Source organism: Azolla caroliniana, unplaced genomic scaffold, assembly GCF_043228905.1.
Source record: "Azolla caroliniana isolate FFs.n. ecotype wild unplaced genomic scaffold, voAzoCaro1.0.p SCAF_8, whole genome shotgun sequence".
Taxonomy (NCBI): Eukaryota; Viridiplantae; Streptophyta; class Polypodiopsida; order Salviniales; family Salviniaceae; genus Azolla; species Azolla caroliniana.
In genome coordinates, this window is record NW_028230443.1 from 18,644,344 (window position 1) to 18,658,981 (window position 14,638).

The following is a 14,638-nucleotide window of genomic DNA, read 5'->3' on the forward strand; positions in this document are numbered from 1 at the left end:
TCGCTGATGCACTAAGTCGCATCCGTGAAGTTAACATGCTTAGCTTCACTGAAATAACATCAGATCTTTATGATCACCTTCGAGGAAAGTATCCTGATGACAATTATTTTGCAAAATACTGGGCAAGAGTCGAGTCTGGAACAAACACCACCACACCCTCGAAGGAATACTTCCACATTGCTAACGGTCTGCTCTACCGTAATGGGAAGGTTTGTGTTCCAGATTTACCTGAGGTCAAAAAGAGAATTCTTTTTGAATGCCATGATGCACCCTCAGCAGGGCACCCTGGAATACATCGTACACTCGTTCTCATCTCCACTCAATTTTATTGGCCTAAGATGCGTCCTGACATACATAGCTATGTGACTAAATGTCACCAATGTCAGGTTAACAAAGCCGAGCGACTTAAAGCCGCAGGACTTTTACATCCTTTGGACATTCCCAATAATAAGTGGGAAAGTATATCCATGGATTTTATTGTTAGCCTTCCTCGCACCCAAAAAGGTCATGATGCCATATGGGTTGTGGTTGACAGACTAACTAAAATGGCCAGATTTATTGCTACTAAAACCACGGTAACAGCTCCTGAATTGGCTTACCAATTCGTTGATGAGTTATTTCGTTTTTACGGGTTACCGATGGATATCGTGAGTGACCGAGATCCGAAGTTTACTAGTGACTTCTGGACGCAAGTCTTTAAGAAGTTAGAAACCACGTTGAGCATGAGCTCCACGGATCATCCTCAATCCGATGGACAGACAGAACGAGTAAATCAAATTATTGAGGACATGCTTCGAGCATACGTTGGTGCAAAACCAACAAAATGGGAACGTTACCTCCCAATTTTGGAGTTTGCTTATAACAGCTCCAAGCATACGTCGACGGGATATAGTCCTTTTATGTTGATGTATGGATTTCAGCCACGAGCCCCGATTGATGTTAATATACATCATGATGAGTTGCGAAGTACGCAAAACTTTCTTCGGGATATGCAAGATATGTTGCATATTGCACGGGATAATATAAAAACAGCTCAAGATAGAGCGCGTTTTTATGCCGATCATCACAGGCAACCTCGTGTATTCAGCCCTGGACAAAAGGTATTTTTACGTGTACCTCACAATTCTAAGACATTGTCTACGGGTAAGTGCGCTAAGTTAGCCCCACGGTTTTGTGGACCTTTTATAGTCCTCAAACGCATTGGATCATCAGCCTATCGTCTCGCTCTTCCCGATGGTGTTGGAATCCATCCAGTCTTTCATGTAAGTCGTCTAAAAGAACTTCTAAGTTCTGGCGACAATACAGTTACAACTAAAACTCTGGTTACTTCTGAAGATTTATCTTCTAAACCACATGTACCAGAAAGAATTCTCGATGTTAAAACAAAAAAATTACGTGCTAAGGAAATCCGAGAATTTAAAATAAAATGGATGGATAAATCAATCAAAGATGCCACATGGGAACGCGAAACGACTCTAAGAACTAACTTCCCTAACTTTCCATTGCAAGAGTGCAATGTTTTAAAGAGGGGAAGTATGTTACGGGCATGACCATATAATATCCCGTGGTGAGAATTGTCGTAGTATTCTATACACGTGGATAAGTGTGAGGGTTAAACAAAGAGTCTAAAGAAGGGGAGGATTACTTTTAATCCTCGGGATTGAGACAACCCATGAGGCCAAGTGTGAACATGGCTGGGGGCCTTGAGAATTACTATAAATAAGAGGCCTAGCTACCCTCATTTGGGGCATGCATTGACTACGTCGAGACTCTGTCCATGAGTGGAACGACTCTTGTAGCAAGCGCGCTATCGTCCAGGTACGACTCGACGCCAAGGCGGTGGTATGGGACGCCGATCGAGGCTCGAGTCCGTCTCGATCCCTTCGCTCGGGGGTGGTCGGGTGGATCAGCACCCTTCTTTCTCTCTTTTCTCTCTATTCTTTCTAGATCTATCATTGATATATCCTTATTTTATGCTTACTTTAGTACCTAATCTCTAATACACGGGCTCGTCGCGCCGAGCGGGGTCTTGCGCAGGAGATGAGCTGAAGCAAACCCTAAGCGAACACGAAGGAGAAGAAGAAGAAGAAGAAACTAACTCTAAACCTAACGGTATACCCTCTAATGCAAAATGGGCAACCCTTTCACAAAGGGCGTTCCCTTCCTTTTATAGAACAAGGAAAGGGATGTGTTTCAATGTGGGACAAATCCCAACTTACATGGGATCGTCTGCCCCGACTTGACTACTCTTCGGCGCCATAAAGGCGCCCTCGATATTCACACTAAATGTACATGGGTGCGTACACACGCTGCACCCCGCCGATGTAGCCAATGTTTCCCGGTTTCCGCCTCTGGCCGAAATTCTTCACGACATCCGCCCCCACCTAACTGCACGTCCACTGGTACGTGCCAAATCTGGTTGAAGGGTGAGAGATTTCGACCGGCGAGAAACCGGTCTTCCGTGATCCGCATCCCGGCTCGCTGCCGGTTCGATCCGTCGGCTTCGATTCTTCCTCTGCGCTTGCCTCCCCGTAGGCTCGTTCGACCCGTCGATGGGTCCTCTGCCGCGATCCCCATAGTATGCGTACTTCCGCTGGCCCTTGTTCGGCCGTATGAACGCCTCGCTTCCCGTCGTATGCCCGATGTCCTCCGTTTGAGGAACGCCCGTAGCGGCCCGCTTGGCCTCCGTTGATCATTCGCGTCGTCTTGATTGCCGTCCCATGTCGTTTCGCGTTGCCCTCGTCCTCTCGCCGCCACCTTCCTTCTCCATGGTCTTACATCGCCGCGTCGGCTCGAACAGCCATGGTCTCCAGAACGGTGTGGAGGATCCCTTTCCGGCCTTCTCCGCGCTCGCCTTTCCGCTCCGGCACCTCCGTGTACCACATACCCTCGTCCGTTGTTTGGCACCGCCTGTGCCGTACTCCGGTTCATTGCACGCCTTGTCGGCCCCCTTCCCGGCCAGATCACGCACCGCCACTCACCCGCATACCGGTGTCCTTTGCATCCGAGGAACACCCCGTAGTAGCCCGCTTGGCCCTTCCCGTCTTCGTGCTGCTACAATAGGTCCTGAGTCTTCCGCTTGCCGTCGTCCCCTCGCCCCACCTGCTTGTCACCCCGGGCTTGCCGTGTCAGTCTTCGCTACTTCGACGTAGCTGCCGAGACCTACGAAGCGAGTGTGGAGGATCCTCCTACGGCCTCTCTTGCCATCCCTTGACTCCGACCCTGTGCAGTCCACTAGGCACTTGTCACCTTGTCCCCGGCACCTTTCTTGTGCCGTCTTCCGCTTCCTTTGTTCGGCCCTTCCCGCGCCAAACACCGTCTCGTAGTCACGCTTCGATCCGGCCCGCGATGGCCACTTGCGAGACTCTTGTTCTGTCCAAGGTGTGCCTTTCCGGCCTGACACACCTCCCCGTGTTTTCCGCGTAGCCGGGTCCCGTTTCCCGCCGCCACCTTCCTTCTCCCTCGGTCTTACGTTGCCACGTTGGCCGAACAGCCAGGGTCTCCGGTTCGGTGTGGGGATCCCGTAGGACCGGACTCCGTTTCTATGCTTGCCGAAATTCGGGTGTCTTTTGTTTGAGTCCCTCCCGGACTCTCCTCGTGTCTTCCGCGTAGTCGGGTCCCGTTTCCCGCCGCCACCTTCCTTCTCCCTCAGTCTTACATTGCCACGTTGGCCGAACAGTCGGGGTCTCCGGTTTGGTGTGGGGATCCCGTAGGACCGGACTTCCTTACACCCATAGCCTTCGTCACCTCGCCGCCACCGTCAGTATCTTGGTCTTACGTCGACCGCATTGCCGACTGCCGAAGTCTCTAGAACCGGTGTGAAGGATCCTCCGTAGGCCACCCATCCATAGCCTTTGCCCTCGTCACCTCGCCGCCACCGTCAGTATCTTGGTCTTACGTCGACCGCATTGCCGACTGCCGAAGTCTCTAGAACCGGTGTGAAGGATCCTCCGTAGGCCGCCGATCCGTAGCCCTTGCCTTCGTCACCTCGCCGCCACCGTCAGTATCTTGGTCTTACGTCGACCGCGTTGCCGACTGCCGAAGTCTCTAGAACCGGTGTGAAGGATCCTCCGTAGGCCGCCGATCTGTCTTCCCGGCCCTGTCTCGGGTCGTCCTTTTCCGCATGCCGAGAGGGCGGTTTACTCCGCACCCTCTCCCGTGGTACCGACGTACCGTGTCCTCGGCCTCTTCGTAGGCCTGCTCTCTTCCTCCCTCCCGGAATGGTCATCTAGGAGTCCGCTCCGCCCGGTTCTCGTCCAGGTCCGTTCGTCCTTCTCCGGATTGCCGAGTCCCGTTCTCCTGTCGCCACCGATCTCTCTTATAGGACTCACACCGGCACTCGAGCCTGCAGCCGGATCGGTGTAAGGAATCCCATAGGACCGGCTTTCATTCTCATTCCAAATCTCGACCTTCGCCCGGTCGGTCTTTCTCCCCATGTAAAAGAGGGCGGCTCGTCTCGCACCCCCTTCCGTATCAGCACTTTCATGCCGAATCCGGCCCCGATCGAACGATCCACGACCGGATTACGCTCCACCCGTATCGGAATGCCGATCTCCTCGTGCCGCGTCCGTCCTCGGCCTCCTCGCAGGTCGTTTCCCATCCGACTTCGTTGGCATCGTGCCAGGACTCCTTGGTACCGCCATCCATCTCCTCGGTCTTGCATGGGCATACGGGCCCGAATGCCAAGTTCTCCGGAATCGGGTCCGTGGGCTTTCGTCCGCTCCTTCTCCGTATCGTCTCGCCGGTGATTCTTGGTCTATCGCCGCCGCCTTCCTCCGCTTGGGACTCACGTGGGCACTCAGGCCCGACTGTCATCGTCTCGGGAGCAAGTGTGGGAAGACACAAAGAATCGCCCGTCCGTTTTACGCCCTTGTCCGTAGCCACCGACTCTTCGTGGTCGGCGGTCGTCTTCTTACCGATCGCGCAAGCCCCGTCTGGGCTTGCTTCTCCAATGACCGGGATCTCGGGATGACACGCCCAAAACCGTTGGTCCCAACGTTCCAGTTCCGCGATGTGTATCTCGGCCTCGTCCTTGGCCGTTCTATCTCCGCAAGTCGAGAGGGCGTTTCGTTCCGCACCCTCTCCCGTGGTACCGTCGTACCGATCTTCCGCCGTCGCGTGGGGCAAGTCCGTCTACTCAGTCTCGGCTTGCAGCCTCCGTCTTTCCTCTTCTTCGAGCATCGCCTCAAGAGCTGCATACGCCTCCACAATCCTAGCCCCAACGCCGACCCTTGCCGACTCTCTTTGTCGTTCGGCCTCTTCCCGTTGTGATGGCACGCCGTCGCATCCCTTCCTCTTAGCCTTCTCGGCTCGCTCATCATCTAGCCGTTGGCACACCCTTCCGACCTTCGACCAATCCTCCGTAAGCCCATTCACTCCATCATCGTCTTCGAGCTCAATCCCGATGGCCTCCCGTTCTACTCGGTCGATCGACCTGACGAACAATAGGACCTTGTCCGCCCCCACCAAACCTTGTTCCCACTCTGGGAGCCGAGCAAGCCGTCGCTCAAACTCTCGGAACGCCTTCGTCGTGCCCTGGTGGTTCTTTGCCGATGCTACCCATTGGTCGAAGTCGTGCTGTCCCCGGCTCTTCCGCCGTCCTCTGTATGCCTTCAGGAGCGCCTCTTCGAAGGCCTCCCACGAACTATGAGCCTCACGGAGCTCCTTTACTTCCGCATGCATCCGGACAGCTACGACCCGGCAGAAGAACTCCAGCCTCAACACCTCGTCTACGCCACGCTCCTCCATTTCCGCGTTGTAGGCTTCCAAGTAAGATGGGACTTTGTCCCCGTTGAAACGGCCGACTCTTTCGACCACTCGCTCAACCGCTTGTTGCGCTGCTTCTCGCCTCATCACCACTCGTGCCGACTCCAACACCACTTCGGCCACCATCTCCGCAAGGTCGTCGTCTTCCGACTCCATCCTCCCTTGCCGCCTTTCACGTCGGGTTCACCAAAGATGTCGCGTTGTTACGCGCGTGCGTGGAGAAAGGCGCGACCATGGGGGTCTTGGACTAGGGAGTAATGGAGCGTGGAAAGTCGTGCTTCACCGTTCCAGGGGCATCCCAGAAGAACACAGGAAGCGACCGAAGGGAGAGAGAGAGAGAGAGAGAGCGCTTAACACCGACTCACGCACACGCACGCACACACACACACATGCCGACCCGACTCACGCCCTCATGTACAGGAAATGCAGGAAAAGGGGAAGCACCCGACACCAACAGAGATGCGAATATACACAGACAGACGCAAATGTATATATATATAAACAAAAGAATACATTCCCGGCTTTGAGCCGTTCCAAGGTAGGTTACAATAGTCGTCAGCTGCCAAGCCGCCGGTCGGGGAGCTCACGGGCTCGTCGCGTCGAGCGGGGTCTTGCGCAGGAGATGAGTTGAAGCAAACCCTAAGCGAACACGAAGGAGAAGAAGAAGAAGAAGAAACTAACTCTAAACCTAACAGTATACCCTCTAATGCAAAATGGGCAACCCTTTCACAAAGGGCGTTCCCTTCCTTTTATAGAACAAGGAAAGGGATGCGTTTCAATGTGGGACAAATCCCAACTTACATGGGATCGTCTGCCCCGACTTGACTACTCTTCGGCGCCATAAAGGCGCCCTCGATATTCACACTAAATGTACATGGGTGCGTACACACGCTGCACCCCGTCGATGTAGCCAATGTTTCCCGGTTTCTGCCTCTGGCCGAAATTCTTCACGACAACGTAGCACGGCTAGACTACGCAACACGCAATAAGAAGCGTAAAGCAATAAAGCCGGAATCCGATTCCTTAAATCAATGTACTCTGAAGACCGAAACAACTTTTCGACAGATGGAAGTTGTGTTCGAAGGGGCGTGTTGAGAATCGAACTCAACTTCCCATAGATAGGTTTCACACTAGCTCATGGACATACCAGGTTAGTTTTGTAAATAGTAGAAAGGGCACTTGCCCTAGCTCAGTTGGTATTTAAACCAACCCCTTGTAACTTAGTTGTTGTTGGATGTCTTATGCTTTGATGTAATTTTGGTCAATATACAGTTTTTCTATCTTTGTCTTAAGAGCTCTCTCTCTCTCACTTTGTCTTGAGACACACACACACTCACTCATCTTCCGCTGCATTACAACCACTCTTGCCTCCTCATTTCTTTACAGTAGCTAAGAGAGCACCGCAAGCATTGTTCCAAGATTTGGTTAACACGCTCCCTTTGTCCATCGGTTTGCAGATGATAGGTGGAAGATAGATTCACAATACAATCGAAGGTTTGCAGAAGGCGTCGCCAGAAATTGGAAACAAATTGTGATCCTCGATCAGAAGTGATATCGTCTGGGAGTCCATGTAGTCGAACCACATTTTTTAAAAACAAATCAGTTTTCTCCTCCCCAGTAATGGTTTTGGCACATGGAGAAAAATGAGCCATCTTGGTGAAGCGATCAACCATGACGAATACCAAATCATAGCCACCAACAAAAGGAAGGTCAGTGATGAAATCCATGGAAAGAGAGGCCCAAGGCCGTTTGGGGATTGGGAGAGGGTGAAGGAGACCATATGGTCAATGATGAGATGCTTTAGAGCGAGCACAAACATCGCATGATTTAACGAATTCCTTGACCAATTTCCATGGATGTGGCCACCAATACCCCCGAGATATCAACTCCAAGGTTTTCGCAACGCCAAAATGACCAAGAAGTGGATCATCGTGACACTCGTGAAGCACCCTGGTTCGACAGGGACCTTCTGGGACATACTAAAGATTATCCTGAATTGTAAAACAAGCTAAATCAGGCCTTTTGGGTTCGTGTGAGGGGTTTGTGATACTTGCCTTGACCTCTATGGCGAACTTGTCAGTCGTAGTGGCTTTTGCTATTTGCTTGAGCAAAGAGTCATCCCGAAGCAAGCAAGTTGCGAAGTTGTAGAATTGGTCACGCTTGAACAAACTCTGGGACTCGGAACATAGGCTTCATCCTCCGGAGTGAGCTCGAACTCAGACCGACTAGAAAAGACATCGGTCGTCGTGTGTTGAGCGCCGGGTCGAAAGATTATCTCAAAATCATACTCTGCCAAGAAGGTTGACCATCACGCCTGTCTACGATTTAAGGTTCGTGTGGTAGAAAAGTATATTAGATTTTTGTGATCGGTAATCACTTGTATACGGTGTTGCACCTTAGCTAAATAGGGTCTCCATTATTCAAAAGAAGCAATAATAGCGAGAAGCTCCTTGTCGTACATGGGGTAGTTGATTTCTGGGGCCGTGAATTTGCGGCAGTAGTAAGCCATCGGGTGAAGCACACCGACCTCATCTGGCTGGGAGAGGATTGCCCCAATGGTGAAATTGGAAGCATCCGTTTCAACTTGAAAGGGCTTAGTGGGGTCAGGATGTAAGAGGACAGGTGCCATAGTAAAGGCTTCTTTCAGCAAGTCGAACGCCTTTTGTGCAACTGTTGTCCATTCGAAAGTCAAGTCTTGGCAAGTGGGAGAAGGTGAACAAATTGTCACGAAAGGGTGGAATGAGGCTAAGTACTAAGAGAGAGCGAGAGCATAAGCAAGATCACAAGATTGTCACAGACAAGTGGACGAGGCTCAATATTAAGAGATAACGGGAGAGAGAGCTAGACAAAAGAACAAGCAAGAGAGAGAGAAAATAGACAAATGAACAAGAAATGAAGTATGCTTTCATAACTGGTGTTGTTCACCTTGATTGTAATCAAGGTGCACCCCAGTATTTATACAAGAATGTGGAGGTATGCATGAAAGCTAGAAGACTTCTAGAGAGTGCATGGAAACTTCTAGAAGTGCATGAAGATGCATTCTCTAGAAGGTTCTTGAAAGTTCTAGTGATCAATCTATAATGGAATAAGTTGAATCTTATACAATACAATAATGCATAGATGGATGTAGCTCAACTAGTAAGGTTGCCCAATAAGACCAGAAGGTCATGGGTTCAACCCCCACCATTCCATGTGGCATCCTGTTTATGACACAAAGTACCAATTCAATTGTCGAAGGGCACCACAATTGTTTGGCACGTACCCGCACTGAAAATGAGTCTAGTCTCCATCGGTATGTTAGCCGAAGGCGGGTACATAATGATTATGAGCGAGTTGACATGGATAATCAACCATGGAAACCTAAAAATTAGAAGCGGACACAAGTACAACAACTTCTATCAAATGATGGCAATCAATCCAAAAGGGGTCGTGAACATAGTCGAAAAGACTGACCCGAACCTATAGCATGGTCGACTCGGCCATATGTCTCAAGCCGACCTGGATCGGCTGATTGCGGTTGATCAGGATACAGAGTGAAGACACCCGATCCAACAATGGAGGGGAATACACCTCCTGAGCCTTCAAACAGTACCTGTCTCACAAGGGGATCCGGCACCAAAAAACCATTCCATACACACCCATGCACAATGGAGTGGCAGAACAGATCAACCGAACAATCCAAGAGAGGGTGACGACAATGCTCCAGCAAGCCGGACTAAAGCTGGAGTTTTGGGCCGAAGCATTGTAGACGGTAGTATATATGATCAATCTATCGTCGTCGAAAGCAATCAGGCTCGAAGTGCCATAGGCCCTATGGTCAGGCAAACAACCGACCTATGACAGGCTCCGTATATATGAAAGGCTCCATTTCAACTATCAAAAACCGCGGTTTAAACGATTTTTATTTTTAGTTTTTTTAATTTTAAAAAATTGTTTTTAAACAATCTTTTCATTTTTAGACCTTATTCTCACATTCTAGGAACATCTTTAAATTTTTAAATTTTTTAAATTTTTAAAAAACGAAATATTATAAATATTAAAAATTTAAAAATTTAAAAATTGACCTATGTTGAAAACCGAAACCGAACCACAAAACCGTGGTTTTTACAGTTTAATGGTTTAACGGTTTGGGAAAGGTATAACGGTTTCGTGGTTCGGTTCGGTTCAGGTTTCAAAAATTTTAAACGGTTTGGTTTGGACCCTCTCAAACCGAACCGAACCGTCGCAGATTGTTATTAGTTAGCTTCTTAGTTCTTACTCAATTTATAGTTGATACAAAGGTACCCATTTGGGTTGGCTTAGCTAAAAAGGGTTGTGCTAAAAGGGTGGGTCAGCTTAGGTACATGCATCTTAAAAATGGTGTGCATCATGCACACCACAATATATGTACATGTATATCTGTCTGTATAGGTATATGTATATGTATATGTACATGTATATGTGTATGTATATGTATTATAAATATTAAAAAATTAAAAATTAAAAAATTGACCTATGTTGAAAACCGAAACCGAACCACGAAACCGTGGTTTTTACGGTTTAATGGTTTAACGGTTTGGGAAATGTTTAACAGTTCGGTTTAACGGTTTCGTGGTTCGGTTCGGTTCAGGTTTCAAAAATTTTAAACGGTTTGGTTTGGACCCTCTCAAACCGAACCGAACCGTCGCCGATTGTTATTAGTTAGCTTCTTAGTTCTTACTCAATTTATACTTGATACAAAGGTAACGGTTCGGTTTAACGGTTTCGTGGTTCGGTTCGGTTCAGGTTTCAAAATTTTTAAACGGTTTGGTTTGGACCCTCTCAAACCGAACCGAACCGTCGCCGATTGTTATTAGTTAGCTTCTTAGTTCTTACTCAATTTATACTTGATACAAAGGTACCCCATTTGGGCCGGCTTAGCTAAAAAGGGTTGTGCTAAAAGGGTGGGTCAGCTTAGGTACATGAATCTTAAAAATGGTGTGCATCATGCACACCACAATATATGTACATATATATCTGTCACAATATATGTACATGTATATCTGTCTGTATAGGTATATGTATATGTATATGTACATGTATATCTGTATGTATAGGTATATGTGTATGTACATGTATATCTGTATGTATAGGTATATGTGTATGTATATGTATATGTATATGTATATGTATATGTATATGTATATGTATATGTCTATGTGTATGTCTATGTACATATATGTATATCATAGATGTAGATGTATATGTATACGTGTATGTAGATGTAGATGTAGATGTATAGGTATATGTGTATGTATATGTATATGTATATGTATATATGTATATGTCTATGTACATATATGTATATCATAGATGTAGATGTAGATGTATATGTATACGTGTATGTAGATGTAGATGTAGATGTATATGTAGATGTATATGTATATGTATATGTATATGTATATGTATATGTATATGTATATGTATATGTATATGTTTTACTGTGTATATTCATGAGAGAGACAGACAGAGAGGAACAGAGTTAAGACAAGACAGAGAAGAGCATTGAAAGAGTAGCTGTCTTTGATGGGGAGATGGCACCAAATGCTGGCTTTCTCCGTCTTTATCTCCTCCTCCTTCCATCACAGACGATTTTCTAAATGGCTCTCTTAACCACTTAATTCGCCTCTTCTCTCTCTTTTAAATTGCCCAAACCATTTCTCTGATTGATCCCCCCTCTCTTTTTTTTCCCCTCTGATTGATCCCTTTTGTTTCGGGTTTTTTTGAGAGAGATTCGTCTCTCTCTTTTTTCTTCTGTTTCTCCCACAAATCCTTCGTGATTTTTGAATCAGATCTGTGCTTCTTCTTTTTTCTTCTGATTTTTTGCCTCTTCGATCTTTGTCTTCGTCTCCAACATCGATTCTCTGATGAAAAGAAAAGAAAATTTTTAAAAAAAAGCTTTTAAAAAGAGGGAATCTGTCTTTTTCTTGAGTTGGGTGGGCAGAGCACTAATCTATTTCTCTCTCTCTCTCTCTCTGTCTGTCTCTCTCTGATTTACGCCTTTTTCTTCTTTATTTGTTTGTTCTGTACTAGATAGCTTATAGTTCTCCTTCAGAAAGCATCAGGAAATCAAGAAGAAAGGAGGAGCAGAACATCATCAACAACAACAACAAAAACAAAAGCAAGAAAGAAAGAAGAAGAAGAGATGATCTTTTATTACAGTTAAGGTAAGAAGAAAGAAGGAAGAAGATGCTGCGAAGAGCTCTGGGGTCTGTGAAGGATCAAGCAAGCATCGGAATCGCCATAGCTGGGGGCAGCTGTGCTCCAGATCTAGACATAGCTCTTGTGAAGGCGACAAGCCATGAGGAAGTTCCCATGAATGAAAGGTATGTCCAAGAGCTTCTCCATCTCACCTCCTACTCGAGGGGCTATGTGGCAGCATGTGTCACATCCCTGGCAAAGAGGCTCAGTAAGACCCACAATTGGGTGGTCGCCATTAAAGCTCTCAGCCTAACTCACCGCCTCCTCACCGATGGTGACCCTGCCTTCGAGCACGAGCTCCAGTTCGGCCGCGCGAGCGGAAGCAGAGACTCGATGAGAGTCCTCAACCTCTCCAACTTTAGGGATGATTCTCACTCCCATGCTTGGGATTACTCTGCATTTGTTCGCACTTATGCCCTGTTTCTCGATGAGAAGCTTGATTTCAATCTAGCCATGGGCAAATCGCACAGTAACAAAGGCCGGCCTTCGATCCGCCGAGGCAATAGCTATGATGAGCATGGCAGGGACAATGGCTATGGCTATGGCTATTTCTATGGAAATGGTGGCTATGAGAGTGGTTATGATGATAACTATAGAGAGCCCCATGGTGACTATGATGGGAGAAGAAGAAGAGAGAATGGGCATGGTAGAGAAGATGGAGATGGAGATAGAGATGGGGATGGAGATGGAGATGAGATGAAGAAAAGGAAGGCTTCTTCTTCCATTAAAGACATGACCATTCTTGAGCTAATGGAAAGGATCCCGCTCACTCAACGCCTTCTCGACCGAGTCTTGGCTTGCCGGCCAACCGGCTATGCTAGGATGAATCGGCTAGTTCAAATTGCCCTCCATCCCGTGGTGACCGAGAGCTTCGGGCTTTACTCGGACATTTCTCATGGCTTGGCTCGGGTCTTCGATTCGTTCTTCGACATGGACCACGTGGGTTGTGTGAAGGCCTTCGAAATCTATACCAAAGGGGCCAAGCAGATCGATGAATTGATATCATTCTATGGTGCATGTAACAGCATCGGAGTTTGCCGATCTTCCGAGTTTCCGGTAGTGACCAAGATTTCCGAAGAAAGTATTGAGACCATGGAGAGTTTCCTCATGGATCGATCCGAAGCATTGCGGAACCAGAAGAGAAGGAGCTCCGAGCCGATTCCTCCCAAGAGTCCGAGCCGCCGAGCCGAATCTGAGGCCGAGGAGAATGTGAGCTACGAAGATATCAACGGAATGAAAGCTTTGCCAGCTCCGCCTCTACGAGAGGAGGAGCCCGAGCCCGAGCCCGCAAAAGAGGCTCTACACGGTGCCAACGAACCCGATCTTCTAGGGCTTAACAATGGCAACGAGGTTTCGGCCGAGGAGCATGGAGATAAGCTCGCATTGGCATTGTTTGCTGAGACGGCGCCATCTAACCAAGCACAAAGTTCAAATAATCGGGGGTCGGTAGCATGGGAACAAGATAGGCCTCTCGCCGGGTGGGAACTCGCCCTAGTAGAATCCGAAAGCAAGCTCTCGAACCCAATGCCCACCACGAATAGCCTCGCGGGAGGATTCGATAACTTACTCTTGACGAGCATGTATGATCAAGCCACGATGACTCAGAAAGTGGCCTCGATGATGCCTTCGGGTAGCGCAAGTAGTGTGGCCTTACCGGGCCGGCCCGCGTCTTCATTTCTAGCTTTGCCTGCACCCCCCATGGCTCATCAGTCTGGAGGAGAAGATCCGTTTGCCGCATCCCTCAGTGTCCCGCCCCCATCCTACGTGCAAATGTCGGACATGAAGCAAAAGCAGCAATTATTGGTACAAGAGCAACAAGTATGGTATCAATATCAGGCAGATGGCATGCAAGGTTACAATGGTCTCATGAAGTTCTATAGTCCCGGGTATACCAATGCTTTCCAGCCTCTTCCTTACTATGGTGCCTCCTACCATTGAAGAGGACACCAACCAAAGCCTTCAGTGTTATTTTTGGGGGTCTTATGTATGATGTCATATGGGTCCTTGCCATTTTGCACCATTTATTTGATCTATGTAATATCGACTTTGTTTCTTTTGTTTTCGTGGTCCGCTTTGTGGATGGATCGGATGGGTCTTTAGCTTGTTCCATCCAACGCAATATAGTCCGAGTATATATGTACCATTCTTTTATGATCTCATGGTCTTCAATGTTCTCATGTCTTTACACAAGTGTCATGGATGATATGATTGTGACTAGGCTACAACCCCCACTTAAAAGTAAAGGGACTTTATTCTCAGAGGAATGCACATTCACCATTGATTTCATGGGCATTGTTGTGGCTCTTTGTTAGTAAAGATAGATTTAGGTGACACCCTTTTTGTTCCTCTAAAAAACGTGAGCTTAAAGTTCAAGAAAGCACTAGTGTGGGACACAAAAAGTGAGAAAGACAGGAGCTTTTGAAAATAAAAAACTTCCAAATCCATGGCTTTTAGTGACACATTTATAGGATGAGTAAATTATGTGAACACAGTTTGTCGGTGTGCCATGTATGTGGATAGGTTGGATGTTTCCCTTGTAAAGGGGTTGTCTTGGATTGGGATTTGTCTCATATACCAGTACAAGTGGTAGGATCGTAGTGCATGTTCAATTGATTACAATCACCTAATGATGTAACTAAGAACCATAATTTGT

General features: G+C 47.7%; 1 protein-coding gene across 1 annotated transcript; it reads left to right on the top strand.

Moving 5' to 3' along the window:
- Positions 1–11,867: 11,867 nt before the first annotated feature.
- LOC147861234 (putative clathrin assembly protein At2g25430) lies at positions 11,868–14,142 on the top strand. The gene has a single exon (XM_087323781.1). It carries the CDS (start codon positions 11,974–11,976, stop codon positions 13,921–13,923), a length of 1,950 nt encoding a protein of 649 aa, XP_087179907.1. The 5' UTR covers positions 11,868–11,973; the 3' UTR covers positions 13,924–14,142.
- The last annotated feature ends 496 nt before the right edge of the window (positions 14,143–14,638 follow it).